We start from the raw sequence: 14,872 nt of genomic DNA, 5'->3' as shown, positions 1-14,872 counted from the left end.
TTTGGCAAAATTTTGGGTTATTATTGACACAGATGAGAAAAAAAGGACACAGCACATTCTCAAACAGTAGTTTAAAGGCATATGGATTTAAGTATAACATAGCCTAAAAAGAATCTTGAAGATCAAGCAGAGATAAAAGTGCATGCAGATAAAGCAGGCCATTCAGATTTTTACAAGATGTCTTTCAAAGAGCTATATGACCACTTAATACATTTTCTCTTCTTGGAAACTGTCTGCATCATTCATGTAGTCTTCAAGATCATTGTATCTCTGCAAGTAAAATAAAACCTGTATTATTTTATCAATATTTAATAACCAAATTACATAAGGACTGATTTTTCTTTTTCTTCAATACATTAACAAGCATGTCAATAACAATTCAGAAGCAATGATATCGGAAAGCTTGCTAGATGCAATTGTACTACAAGTAATCTTAAAATAGTTCATAAAGTGTTTCTGAGTAATTCAAAGTACTTCAGCATAAACAGAAGAGTAAAATATTCTTGCTGTGCCTCACACACGTCTTTCCCAATCTTTTTAAGTTACAGCTTGAGTATGTTGTGCTGCTGCTTTCAAATGAAACAGGAGCCTGCCCACCACAGCCCAGAGATCATGCAGCTGTCAAAATGCTTCATGTCAAAAGCTGACACAAACTCTGTGTGACCGCAGCACTATACCACTGTTGGAGAGGCCGGGTCAGCAGAAGTGGATGAATGGTTCAGCAGAGTTGTATTATTGAAACCCAGTAATTCAGAACTGATCAATTAAATCAGACATTTTATCCCAGCTTACTTTTATCTACTTGGAAAAGGATACATCAAATAACTCAGTCATACCTTCTGTATCCATCCACTGTCTTCCAGCTGGCTGAAAAGCCGTTTTACTGTGTCTCTGACCGGTTCATCCTCAACACCATCCAACTTGGTAATGGAGCTGCAATCCACATACAACTTGTATTTGAAGTGCTTCAAATTATGATAGACTCTTGTACGATTTGCACACACTATGCCAACCTTCAAAACCTAGGCCAAAGTGAACAAATCATTCTCTCTGATAGAACTGTGATTATCTTGATAATATAATAAAAGGCTGTCAGTCTAGTAAGATTTTGTCAGTCTAGTAACTTTTTCTGAATAATTTTTTGAAATAAATAGAATGACACTACATGAATAAAATCAGTGCAAAACCATGCAGTTTTCACAGCCACAGCAGACCAATTTCTGAGCAAGCAGGCAGCCAGCAAGTCTATGCAATGGCAGCTTATCTGTACTATTTTCTTACAAACACAATCATGTTTATAATTGGTAGTATCTTTTCTATCTCCTGGTGGGACTTTGTTACAAAATCACTGACATTTTAGACAACCATCATATTGTGAAAGCAGAGGAAAAGAAATTATTTGATTACTTTTGCATAATATATAGTGCTTCCTAGAGACATGAAATACCAGTTCTAGCATTTTGTAGACTGAATACTATTCAGTATTTCTTAAAAAAATAGATATGAATACAAATAGACATATGCCTAGAAACATATTTAATAAATATATACAGAGATTAGATTTCATAAAAATAAAATCTGAAAAAACTAAGGGTTTCTTCAATGCAAGTGTTAATCTGCAACTATCTGGGAGGTATAGCTAGCAGAAATCAAAGTTTCCGTATCTCCCATTTATTACCAGTTTTACTTCTACAATTTCCATGAAGAAAAGGACTGTCTTACTTCACAGTTTACAGCAGTACTTATAGATAAAAAATGGTAAATGTGCTTGTAAATACATAATCAGAGCATGGATTAGAGCAGATTCATTATCATCTATCAGCACTAAGATTAAATACAGGCAAACTTTTGCACGTTGTCTTGAACTCAGATTTTATACAAAGATGTTAGGCAGTGAAGGTGTTTACCTGAAAATACCTAGTAATATATTGGTTACAAGAATCTTTGGCAATCCTAAATCTTCACTGAGTATGGAAAACTGCAGGTGTGGGGAGGGAGAGAGTTAGAAGTTCATTTGCATTTAAGGACATCCTGTGTTTCACAAGAGTAACTTTTGTTCCATTTCTAGAAGAGAAGTAGTTCAAGTGCATACAATGGCAAATCAGAAGAGGAATCTATCCCCTATAAATGACCCACAGGTGCACCAACTACTACTCCAACCCATGGAGACAAAGTCCACCAGGTAAAAAAATCTACATCTGGCTGGTTTTTGGAGGTCAGGTTTTCTACACTCAAAAGCAACACCATTAATACATGTGTAAAGGAATTCAGCTCCTGATACATGTAGGAGAAACTGATTCATTTTTATTAACATACACACCCCACCCCCATCAACTTACCCTTCAAGGGCAGTATTGTTTTGGGCTGATGCCTTGTTACACCTTTGCAAGTAACAAGCTGGTAAATCGCTAAAGGTCAAAGCTCTTTGCATCAGCAATGCAAGCTGCAATTGTATTGCAACTTCAGATTACACAGACATACAGATCAAAAAACCAACCATGTTATATAATGCAAAATGATCTCTTCTAAGCCACAACAGTGATACCCTTTATTGCTGCCATTGGGAATAATCTGAACATCCTTTTAAATTATGAGAAGGTTAAGTTTTAATCAGTGCTTACAACCTGCATTTTCAGGAAGCTTTCCCAAATGCATGACTAAATTTGCATCTGTGAGCAGTTCCCCAACACACCTGACCTACTTGTACAACCTAGCACTAGCTGCATCTGCTGACAGTGACAGTAACAGAAAAGCGTATTTATATTTCTAAAGATGATATAAACTAAATTTGTATTTATATGTATTATTTAGATATTTTCTGAAATATAAGAATATACTTTATTTCTTAAATACATTAACCAGCCGCTCAACTGATACAAGCAGGCGTAACATCACTGAAGTCAGAAGAGACACACTTGCTTAGAAGAACTTTTGATCGGACCTACAGCAGATGGTTATTAACTGACATTTTAACCATCTTGAGATAAAAAAATCCTAGTACTATACTGCAAATCTCTAAAAATCATGTCTATGCATTTACATGCAGCTACATTTTCTATGCTCCCCAAAACTGAAAAGCTAAGGCATTGCTTATATATAGTTTTGTGCTATAGGTACCATGAAGTACAAGACCTACCAACCAATGTGTAACCTTGATTCATTCAAATTTTCAGAAGTACCATTTCAGATACTGAAACAATCAAGAACTGAGCTGCAGTGTTTCACAGAGCATTTAATAACTTTTCATGTATCCCACACAATGAGGTGCAGCATCTGGAACATTATCTGATGTAAAATAGGAGATACCATCTTGCATCAAACTGATGGCTCAGTTTCTCCCTTGCAACAACAGCTAGCAGGGGACATTTAGGAAATTAGTATAAGATGCAGGATGAACACCAGAATAATCCTAACATTACCATACAGTTCCTAGAAGTCAACAGTTAAGACAGTCTGTATCATCCCAACTATCATGTTCCGTAGCGTGGAAGAAGCTTCCCCAAGAACCTGTCTATCCCTTTTGGGACCCACTAAAACTTTTTGCTTTTGAACTATCTTGTGGCAATGATTTTCATAGTTCATTTATGTGCAAGGTGTAAAGTATTCCTACATCAGCTATTTGCCTCTGGCATTTCTCCAAATACTGTATAATGTAATTATGTATTGTGTTTTTAAAGCAAGAAAGATAGTCTAAAAATACAATGCTATTTCAGAATGCAGCTTTGGAAAGAATCTCAGTACTGTACTCAGTTCTAATTTTTTCCTCTTGCAGTTCTCAGTGACTCTGTCCTAATGCTTAACTTATCTACCCAAGCTGGCCGTATCAGCCAAAGTTGTGTTAAATCACTTTGTATGGAATGCAGGAACATTGCCTGACAATAGCACAACATGCAGTGACTGAACCCCTGCCCTCTAAGCATGATTATAAACAGAAGTAGAACACCAAGAGTGAGAGCAGAAAACAGTTTATAATCCGGGTCACACAGAAGTAAAGTGTGGGGGACACCTACACCTCTAAACTGTTTGATTCTCCCTGACTTGCAGAGGAATGAGAATTGGCAGCTACACAGAACAATCCCTGCAAGCCTAAGCAAAACTGGAACAGCTGTTTCTCTTCTCTTTCTACTGGCAAAGCAGAATACTTCAGAGATGAGAGAAAAGGAAAGTTTTATGCAAAAGAAGAGAGTTGCAGGTCTGTTTTTGTTCTCTCCACATCCACTTTTCTTGGGTATTTTCAAATAAAACTTTAGAAAATAGTCCAGCTACATGTTTCCATTCAATCTGATCTGCCAGTGCTGAATTGCCTTCTCTTTCAGTCAATTAAGTTCCTGAAGTGCCAGTTTTATGTAGCTGTGTGCCTTTTTTCTTCCTTTCTTTTTTTTTTTTTTTTTTTCTCAAGTAGCAGGACAAGTTGATCAACGTACTGCCAACAGAACTTCAAAGACTACTTAAGAACAGTACCTTTAGCAGTCTAAATTACAGGTCACCGTAAGAACACAAATATTGCATTACAAAGGCATTATCAAAAATCACTAGAAAGTGCTCAATAACTGTCTTTCTTGGGTCTGTTCTACAGCCCCTGAGCTATATTGAGCACGCACATGGCAGGCATTTCACCAGATGCTGGGGTATACAGGGTAAAAAAAGCTCTCATTTTGTACTGTTAAGTTGGAGGACAAAAATGAACTAGCAAGTTAGTTCAATATTCAGTGGGATATTTCAAGTTTTTTCCAAAGTGAAAACCAGCCAATGCTTTATGTAGGACAATGTTTGGGTAGCAGTGAGGGAATTGCTACTGTTTTTTCCACGGTTAAGTTGGAAGTTGAGTTAAGATTAAATTCTTGTGCTAGTTTACTAATTATTTGTGGTAGGCAAGGCATACACTTCCCATGAAAAACTGAAAATTTTTAAATTCTTGATATACGTTTAAAGACCTGTACACAAAGGAGAATAATGACTGTACTACAGACTGCAGTATCAGTGCTAGTATGATTGCCAAGGACTTAACTGTTTTCTGGCAATAAATAAGGGGAAAGGCCTTACTGCAAAAGCCTAGCTCTCTTGACTATCATGTACACACAGACTTATCAAAACAGAGTATTAACAACTGCTGCTCTGAAATTCTCTAATCTATTTAAGAAAAACTGTCGCACAGATTTCCCTAGGTTCTGCATTACACACAGAGCCCAATAGGATGACATAATGATAATCATATTGACACTGCTCAGATCTCTAAGTTAGAATATTTGCAAAGATCCAAACAATACAGGCTTGAGCTTCAGTAAGGTATACTTCCAGTTTGATGAAGGCTTCACTTTATATAAGAAATCCTGTTATACTGCATTTCAAAATATATTGTAATTACAACTTGTTCTGACACTTTTTTCTTTTCAGGAAATACTTGAGGAACGTCAGCTGCATTAAAAAACTCCTCACAGTCACAAAGGAACGTAATATACCTTCTACATCTCCTGAAGGGGAAGAAAGGCAGAACTTGGATATCAGCTTGGTACACAGCCGTAGGAGTATTTTATTCTTGACAAATTGTGTGCTTTGAGTTTATCATAACAGGTCACAAATTACATTACTTAGGAAGGTCATATGCATACTTAATCATAACAATTACTGGTAGCAGTAAATTTGAAGAAGAGATCCCTAAATACTAGGAACACTAAGGTTTTTAAGAGTCAAGGTCTTAAAAAGTCTCAGCTGTGAAATATAACAAAACTGACTGCTAAAGTCATCTAAAATTACTGTCTAGTGCAACATCATGTAACAACATGAAAGATGCGTTTCATTCAAAAAATACAATTTAATCCAAAATGTCCTAATAGAGACAACTGAGCGAGAAAAAGATGCAAGACTACCTAAATGGAAATGTCTTCCAGTTTGGACAAATAGTTCTGATAATGCAGTAATGAGAAACATGCTGTGATAAAAATGTATTGAAGTAGTTAGGAACAAGTTTTCTCAACAGAAGATCAGCAATTTCTGGTGTCAATGCCACTGAGATTTCAAGATAATTTGTCCTGAGTGAACAGCTACATGAGAAATAGCAGATATGTAAATATCTGAAGAATGAAGCAGTAAATTCTGACTGGACTGCAACTGGACCATTAGAATGACAGTGGCACTATTTCACCCACCATTCTGACCTAGAGCAAACAAGAAGATGCTCCAAATGCTAGAGGCATAGTAGCCACAGAATTAGCAAACCTAGTGACCCATGTAGAATAAGCCTTACTTGCAACAAAACAGAAAACACAATCATTCAATGGAGATGATTGTCCATTATACAGGAAGTTACTTTTATCATGTTTCTGCAAGCTAATCAATGCAAAATTCCTGCGGGGGAAGTCTTAAGGGCATTACAGGCACACACAAAGAAAGGTAAAAGGCTTTCAAGTGATCTAATTTCTGTGAAAAGGCATTCTGATATTTAGAATATACATAAACCCAAGGCAAATGCTATTCTTGATTTAAAGCCTCAGACTCCTGGCATACAGAGATAGGATCTATTAAAAATAAAAAAAACCCCACAGAGTCATAGTATTGCTCAGGTACTTGATGAAAACCAGGAATGCCAGGCATGTTCAGAGCATCACTTAGTCACTCATTTCTTTACCACTGGTTTTCCTTTCTTTAAGATATGCATCCACTTTAGGATTTTCAATCTTCTATTAAATGTTCTCTGACCCAACAAAAAGCTACTTTAGAAATAACTGATTGAGTGCTCATATTAGAACTTTGGTTAGTATGTTCATCTTCATGTGTGCGGTCAGCCTCTTCGACACACAGTTTCAGACTACCTCTCCATACATCACAAAAGACAAGCATGCTGGGTAGGATGTGTAGGATACTGTGTACCTAGAGTTTTCTTCTTGCCCTGGATGAGACTCAGACTGTAGAGACTTGAAGCAGAGGAAAAATTGAGGCAAATGTCAATTCTGACTTGAGGGGAAAAGTTCTCAATAAATCTTATTGGCCCTTTATCTTTTTTATCATGAAGTCCAGCTCATGGCTGGGTATAATTATTAGCACTTACTGCAGTTCAAGTACACGTGCTGCATCAGGTACTAGTATTAAAGTGGCAAAAGTGGGGAAGAAACAACATACCAATTATTGTGATGCAGACAAAACCAAAGGTCATAGAAAACCACCAGATTTATTTTCTTCATAAAAGTTTGGTTTACTTGAGGATACTTTTCATTGCCTCTTTCCCAACATATAAGGGGGGGGGGGGGGGAGGGGGGAGGCAGAGGAGAACGCTTCTATTCATCCTTTAAACTTTCATAAGAACTTCCTTTGTAATTCCTTGCTAAATGCAAGACTATACTCCTCCAAACTGCAAAATGGTCCGTCTATATTACAAATTAATAGAGTTTAGACATGGAAGTATAGCAGCTTCGCACTTGCCTCTAGCGTTATAGATATTAGATGTGTTGATAGGATTTCTATTCTTTCTATGATTTTCTGTAACACTAGACAAAGCTTAAAAAAATTATATAGAGTAATTCTTTGAAGTTACCTGCTTGTCATCTGACATGAAGTAATCCGGTTCCAAAGTTCTGCTATTATAAAGGTTCCCAGAGAGCTGCACGTTAAACTTACAATAACGATTCAATTCACAGGCCTGACAAGACATACTTTTTGCATCTTTCATGGTTATGTGAACATCTGGATAACAATCCACACGCTCCTGAAAAACACATTTCAAATAACATTAAAGAATCACCCTAAACTGAAAGATGCCTCAAATAGGCTGCTGAATACTCCCAAGAGAAATCAAAGAGATTCAAATATGAAGTCTTTCACCATTCAGTCACAAACATACAGTTTCTCAAGCACTTCCCAGCAGTTAACTCAGTTCTAGTTCATTAATTCTTTTATTCAGCTTCAGACCTAAAGAACAGCTCCTGCACCCTGGCACTTATTTTTTTCTCATTTTTCTTTTCGGAGGGGGTGAGGGTGCAACTCTGTCTCTTGGTCTGTTTTAAATAAATACACTGTACCTCTTTACTGGCCATACTCCATTATTACAGTGATTATTAGATCACCAGACCTATCACACTAATACCATTCTAGCAATTTGCATACAATGTCTAGGTTACTGTATATTGACTTAATTTTTTTTTAAGTAGAATCTTCATTATGAATATACTGGTTTATCTTTCTGTGGGAGGAGGAAGAAATTTTGTTATAACACCTAGCAAGTCACACAAATTACTCAAAACCTAACCTGCTGAACTTAACAGGAGAAGCATTCAGGTAACAGAACAGATTCTGTTCTGTTATCTGAATGTTTACCTGGTTATCAACATAAAAAATACTTCCATTTATAAGTATCAAAACAAGTTATGTAAGGTAAAGAACAAGGAGTTTCTATTAACAAAGTATATACAATTATAGCAATTATTGTACCTTTACAGAGAATTACAATATATATTAAAAAAAAAAAAAAAATCAGTAATGATATGATTTCAAGCCCACTCCACTATTTGAAGTATAAGGTACATACCTTGAATCGGTCTTTCCAGCGACTTCTAGAGATTAAATTATCAAGACGAGGCTGAATGAAGCGGTCATCCAAATAATGGAGTGAGAGCAACATATCTTGCGCATACTTCTTTTGTCTTGTTCCATCTGTTAAGTGACAGCAATTACTAATTTGCCGATCACCCTACATTGTGCAAGTTTCTTCAAATAAAATTTTCAAGGACATTATGCTTCTGCATACTAAGAACTATGAATTATTTTAATAAATTATTACTCAAACCACTCACTACTGTTATTCATAAAAGTGACTCATGCATCTTTGATAAACAAAGTATGTATCACAAGAGGTACATGAAAAAACTCTACAATCAAGGCTAAAGTGAAAAGCTGTCATCCTAAATGAAGACTCATTCACTTGATCCCATTTAAAAGAATTGGGGGGGGTGTGGGAAGTATCTTGCTTTTGGTCCAGTTTATGTAAGCTGTTCATAATGTATAAGGGAGGAAGTTGTAAACCATGAAAACCAACTACTATGAACCGCTTCACAGCACAAATTTTGACAACTCTCTTTGTCACTTATAATAAAAGAACACACAGAAACTGACCTTTACGCTTCAGCAGCACAGTCAGATGCCTTGAGTTAGGTGGCATAAGTACTTCCAAATACTTACCCAAGCAAAAGAAATAAGCAAGTATTAGGACAAGGAAAACTACCACTATACCACAGCTATCTCCCAAATACATGCTGGACTCCTGAAATTAAATAGGGTTTTCATAGATGCAGGCCCATTCATACTGTCTCGAGCTTCAGCATGTACAGACATACAAATTAATTCAGCTACCTTCCATAGCCTTTTAGCAATGCTGTTACCAAAGAAACAGAACAAAGAAAGACCACTGGCTATCTAGCTTTCTATATAAAAAAGTTAATTGTCACTATTGTTATAACCACCATAATTACAAATAATGTTTTTCTGCATACACATTGTACACACACATTTTCAGTAAGTCAGCTGTACAAAAAGCTTGAAGAGGCTATGACAGACCATAAAAAAAATGCCTTGCAACAAAAAGCAAGTCTGAACTCTAACACTAAGGCAGCTGCTCTCGATTCAAACTAATTAAGATATTCCCTTCCCTTAACTAACAAAAATCCATTCTGTGTTATAAAAATATATCTTTGTAATGCAAGGCTACGGTCATACCATACAATGTTCTTCAGAAAGACAGAACACAACCTCCAGCTCACACACATAGCTGATCTACTTCCAGCACCTTGGCAATAAGTTGTTAATTTTGTAGAGCAGATACAATTTGAAATAGAAGGAAACCTGGCAAAGTTTTCTTATGACTTGTCATAAGCTTGTTTTCACTTGGTAAAAAAAACATCAAACCAAAACAAAACTAACCCCTGGCAGTGTAGTAGAACTAGCAGTTGTATATGAAAGACATTTTTTAGCTTTAAGAATACACAGCCTTTATTCTGAAGTCTGTGGTGTACTGCATTCCCTCTTAGCTCCTGATGAAACCAAAACTTCCACTTTGCTGACTGTTCCCACAACCTGACACTGACAGTCCTCTCATTAATCCCATCTTTATAGTGCTTCTGAAACTACATGTGAGGCTGCCATTCAACCCAACTAGGCCAAATGCCAAAAAGCACTTCCTCAGCAAGAACAAGACAAGTACTGACTGCAGCTAATTATTTATCTGAAAGAACAAATGTTACAAGCAAAAAAAAAAAAAAAAAAAAGACAAAAAAAAGTCAGATCCGGAGTAATCTCCATAACTAAAGTTATTTATTATCTACCAAATTCCTCAGAAAAAGCTATGAAGCATGCGGCGTTTTGACAAATCAGCTGACCTTGCAACGTTCTTCATTGAGGTATCTAATTTGAAATTAATTTTGTATGGCTGTTCCTACCAATCAGTAACTACATCCCAGAATGCCTTCTTGGCTTAAAAGAACTAGGTATACACATTTTTCCAGGATTACTCTACTCTGTCAGATAGATTCCTTCCTGCCTACCCCGCCAAGTTACAGAGCAGCAAACCCAAGAACAGATCTTAAGACTCACAGTCCTGTAACTCCAATCAGGAGACACATCTTTCCCTAGAATAAATGTCTCTGTACAACTTTGAATGCACTATTGTATAATCTAATGCAATTTACTTACCATATAATGAGCTCAGAAAAGTGCCATCAATCGCATTTATGAGGAAAGCGTTTACTATTCTTTTGAAGTGTACGTAATGCTCACAGCGAGATACTGGAAAGAAAGCAATATAACCAGAATTAAAAACAAAAAAAAAAAAGAAAAAAGGTAAGCAATGTTAAAAGTACTACAAGAAGAAACTGTACATTTAGAATTAAGTCATTTAAATAGGGATCTAAAAATAATTTCCATGTACAACATTCACCTCATGACATTGCCTTTTGATAGTGCCCCTCATCCCAATGATCTTAATTAATTTTAGCATCCTAAAGTCACACATCCTTTCAGCAAGACCACTTCACAGTAAGAGCCACAAACACTAAAAGAAGAGAATAATTTCTTGTATGAACAGCAAGACATAATGCAAACCAGAGAAGGCCAAGCCCGTGGTGGGGAGGTGGTTTATTTTTTGAAAGAAAGTTGGAAAAAACAAACACACACAATTCTGCTTAGGTCTTAACTGGGGAAGAAACACCACAAACGCTTGTGACTGTCTATGCTAGCACAGACTCTCCAGTCAGTACATACCTGCTTCTGAACAACAAAATATGTAAGAAGTTAACTAGCAAAAATTTCTGTTTCAAATCCCTCTGCTCCATCCAGATAACAGTTTTCTTAAAGAACAACTTGAAAAGTTTTCTGCCTCTGTGCAGTTCAGCTGAAATTGAGCAATGAATTCAAAAACCCCTATAGTCCTGTGCTCCCAAATCTCACTGCCATGGAATAAAAATACATTTAAATAAAAAAAAACCCAAGCCCCCAAAATCCCAAAGTCATGGCAAGAATTCCACAGCACTCTCCAGAAGAGAATTTGGCCAGAATCAACACAGTTGTTCTTAACATACAGCACAAGATGAAGGATGATTTAGGCCTCCACAGGAATGACTGCATCATAGGTAGCCTACCTCATCCTAAATCAGACCGATGTAGAAAGTCTGTGCAACAGGGTTTTCTTTCCTACCCCCCAAAATTATACCCTCCTTTTGATAAGATACAGAAAGACTGTAAAAGTTTACTGTGGAAATCAAAGTACTTATACAATAAATTGAAACCTTTCAGGAATCTGCTTTTACGCTATCATACCCCATTATATAATATTTGTATTTACAGTCCATTAATATTTATTACAGCATTACAAGCAAGTTTTACATCTAGAATTGTCATTAATTTTTATCTTACAGTGTGGGACGTAGTATGCCAGCAACTCACTACTTGATTTATTAATTTCTTTCTGTTGTGGCTGGTTTTCATTCTTTACGTGCTCTGTGCTGTCATCATCAGCATCTTCATCTTCCTCTACTATGAAGTCTTTCATGCTGTCACTATCAGTTTCACTACCTTCTGTTGGTGTGAGGGGCAAGGGACAGAATAGTTCCTCTTCTGCTTCACCATTAGAATCCTAATTAAAATTTTAAAAAGCATTTCAAACACAAGAATTTTAATTGTTTGCACTGATGAAATACTACATAAACTGGGTATGATTTTTGACCTTCTAATAACATCACTAGTTCCATTAACAAGGAATATGATGTTTCTAAAAAAATACATCATTCTGTATTAGATGATAATTACTTTCAGCTTTAATTCAGCCTTCTCCGTGTACCTCTCTTTACTATATTTGTAGGAATTAAGCTAACAGGACCTCTAAGTTACTTCAGCGTGTATTTTGCTTCTGGATAAAAATTATTTGCTAGTCCTTTCATGCGTCTCTTTATGGAAACAAAGGAATGATAAAGTTTTTCCTCTCTGACTACATAGATCAGATAGATACCTGCATTCTAAGCTGCTTAGTCATCAGAATGCCTGAAACAGCAAATGAAAGGAAATTCCTACATCCTCAGTGATTAAAATTAAACTCAGGATAAAGGTTTTCAGCAGTTAATATTGTTATCTAGTTAATGGGACAATTGTTAAAATGTGACAGAACTACTGATTTGTCATTAATAAAACCCAAAACAAAAATAAATAAAACTCCACTGATTCCTATTAGTCTTCCCCTTTCCCTACATCCAGTATTTTCTCCAATTGAATTTCAAGGATAAAATCCAGACCTCACAGCTTCCACTGCTGCAGGATGTCCGAGTTGCTCTTTGTCTTGCAAGTTCTTTTAATTTTGCAAATACTTTCTGTTTCTTATTAGTAGAAACATTTTCTGTAGGACAGGTTTTACCAGGCTGCTGTTCTTGGGAACTCTCATCTTCATCAATTATACAGTGGTGTTTAGCAAAAACTTTTCTAACAAGTATATCACTCTCCTCACTTTCATCACTGTCATACAGGACAGTGGTGCTCAACCTTTTACGCTTCCCAGGCACGATGTATTCATCCTCACCATCTTCTGTTACTTCCCCATTGTGGCTTTTCTCTTCCTGATCTGAGGGGCTGTTCTTGAAACCAGTTTCATCTTTTTCATCTATTTCATCCTCTGATGCGGTAGGCTCTTCCTCCTCAGAGGTAACTGAGGATTCGTCATTGCTGTCAGATAGTATGAATTCCCTTTTAGTGCGTCTCCAATCAACTCGGGACTTGGATGATGACAATTTTGTTCCCGCTGTCTTATTTCTTGTTTCATATCTTCTAACAACTGCTTTTATCTCCATTGGAAGGCTGTGACAACACACCAAAATATAAACCAGTAAAACAAAGCACTTACTACATTATGCCAGTAAAAAAAAAAAAAAAACCAAAACCAAAAGCACACGGGAATGCATATTTTGCTGCATACATTTATGACTTAACAATATAATAATTATGAGACACATACAGAAATCAGCATCAAACAAAACTAAACATGCACAGTAACTTCTGAAGAGGGTATGCCTTACTCAAAAAAATGTGGAAGAGCAGAACTGTCCACACCCAGCACGAATGAACTGGAAAAAATAAGGTCTGAGGTGCAGCTACAGATCCTATCATCCCCTGCAACACTGGGAGCATACAGCCGAGGCAGACAGCTCCCCTGCCCCCCACAGCCGAGGCAGACAGCTCCCCTGCCCCTCACAGCCGAGGCAGACAGCTCCCCTGCCCCTCACAGCCGAGGCAGACAGCTCCCGGGCTCTTCAAGAGCGGCCTACACCGCTCGTCCCGGATAACCATCACCGGGCCTCCCCGGGGAGCGGCCGGGCGTCCACAACCGCTGCCCTCAGCTGGGGAGGGACGATCCCCCCCCGGCTGGGGGGCCTACCCCCACCGGCCCGCCCCGCAGCAACACCTGACGCGGCAGAGGTGGGTGCCCTGAGGCGAGCCGAGCCGAGCCGTGCCATGCTGACCCGGTCCGCGCCCGGCTCTACGCGGCGGGCCAGGAGAGCTCACCTCGCACGCCGCCGCCGCGACCACGCTGCGGCCACCCCTCACGCCCCTTCCCTCCCGCCAGCAGCTCGCGCAGCAACCGTTACTTTCACCGCTAACGTTTCCCGCGGTCCAGCGCCGGAGCCGCTGAGGAGAGACCACCGCCCTCTGGCGCTACGCGCACCGCGATTGGCTGCTGCCCCCGTCACTCAACTGCCGCAATGTTTACGGAAGTGCTGGCAGGCCGTGGTAGGGGGAGGTGTGTCACGTGGTGTGCCCCGCGCTGCGGGTTGGCGTGCAGTGCTGTAGAACCGGGGGTGGCAGGTTCGAGTCCTCCCCCGGCGTGGGGCGGCACACCGCGCTCCCCCTCGTCTGCCGCCTTCGGCCGGCCGGTCTCGCGCAGTGGGAGCTGGGGTGCTGTGGTTTAGGAGTGATGTCGGTTTTGCTCGCCCTAGTGATAGAAAGCTTAGAAATAACTAGATTAATAGGATATGGAATTAGAACAATTAAAACTCTCATTGCATGAACAAAGAGGAGCTTCAGAGGGTGACCTCGCAAATTAGGCCCATTCCTGGGCCCTTTGTACCGGTAAGGTGGACCTGGGATGCTCCTTGTGCTGATAAGAAGACACTGGTATGAGAACAGCTGTGCCTTGAGATAGGAAACTGGATCTGCCCTGTTTTTTGGTTTCAAAGAAACTTGAGACACGACTGAGTCTGCACGAAGAGTGAAGGTGAAAAGTTCAGAGCGAGGGAGACTACCAAGCCTTCATCCTCAACGACCCCCACCAGGAGACAGGGTGCAAGCGCAAATGGGAGGTAACTTATGTTAATGGCTTCTCGGTAGGCTAATTATCCTCACCCAACCTATT

General features: G+C 38.6%; 1 protein-coding gene across 6 annotated transcripts; it reads right to left on the bottom strand.

The window, feature by feature from the left end:
* CCDC82 (coiled-coil domain containing 82) lies at positions 1 to 14,239 on the bottom strand. Of its 6 annotated transcripts, none has more exons than XM_040584050.1 (8): positions 14,109 to 14,238; positions 12,765 to 13,320; positions 11,893 to 12,112; positions 10,675 to 10,767; positions 8,519 to 8,643; positions 7,529 to 7,699; positions 837 to 1,022; positions 1 to 270 (listed from the first exon to the last, which is right to left on the bottom strand). In XM_040584050.1, the coding sequence occupies exons 2-8, from the start codon at positions 13,311 to 13,313 to the stop codon at positions 205 to 207; spliced, it is 1,410 nt and encodes a 469-aa protein (XP_040439984.1). In that variant the 5' UTR covers positions 13,314 to 13,320; positions 14,109 to 14,238; the 3' UTR covers positions 1 to 204. The 6 variants fall into 6 exon arrangements, with proteins under 6 accessions (XP_040439984.1, XP_040439986.1, XP_040439985.1 ...); XM_040584052.1 differs by having other exon boundaries at positions 14,115 to 14,189; XM_040584051.1 differs by having other exon boundaries at positions 14,026 to 14,155.
* Between the last annotated feature and the right edge of the window lie 633 nt (positions 14,240 to 14,872).

The sequence above is a fragment of the Falco naumanni genome, chromosome 2 (assembly GCF_017639655.2).
Source record: "Falco naumanni isolate bFalNau1 chromosome 2, bFalNau1.pat, whole genome shotgun sequence".
NCBI lineage: Eukaryota > Metazoa > Chordata > Aves > Falconiformes > Falconidae > Falco > Falco naumanni.
The sequence above is the reverse complement of the archived record's forward strand: the minus strand, read 5'-3'. Positions and strand labels throughout refer to the sequence as shown.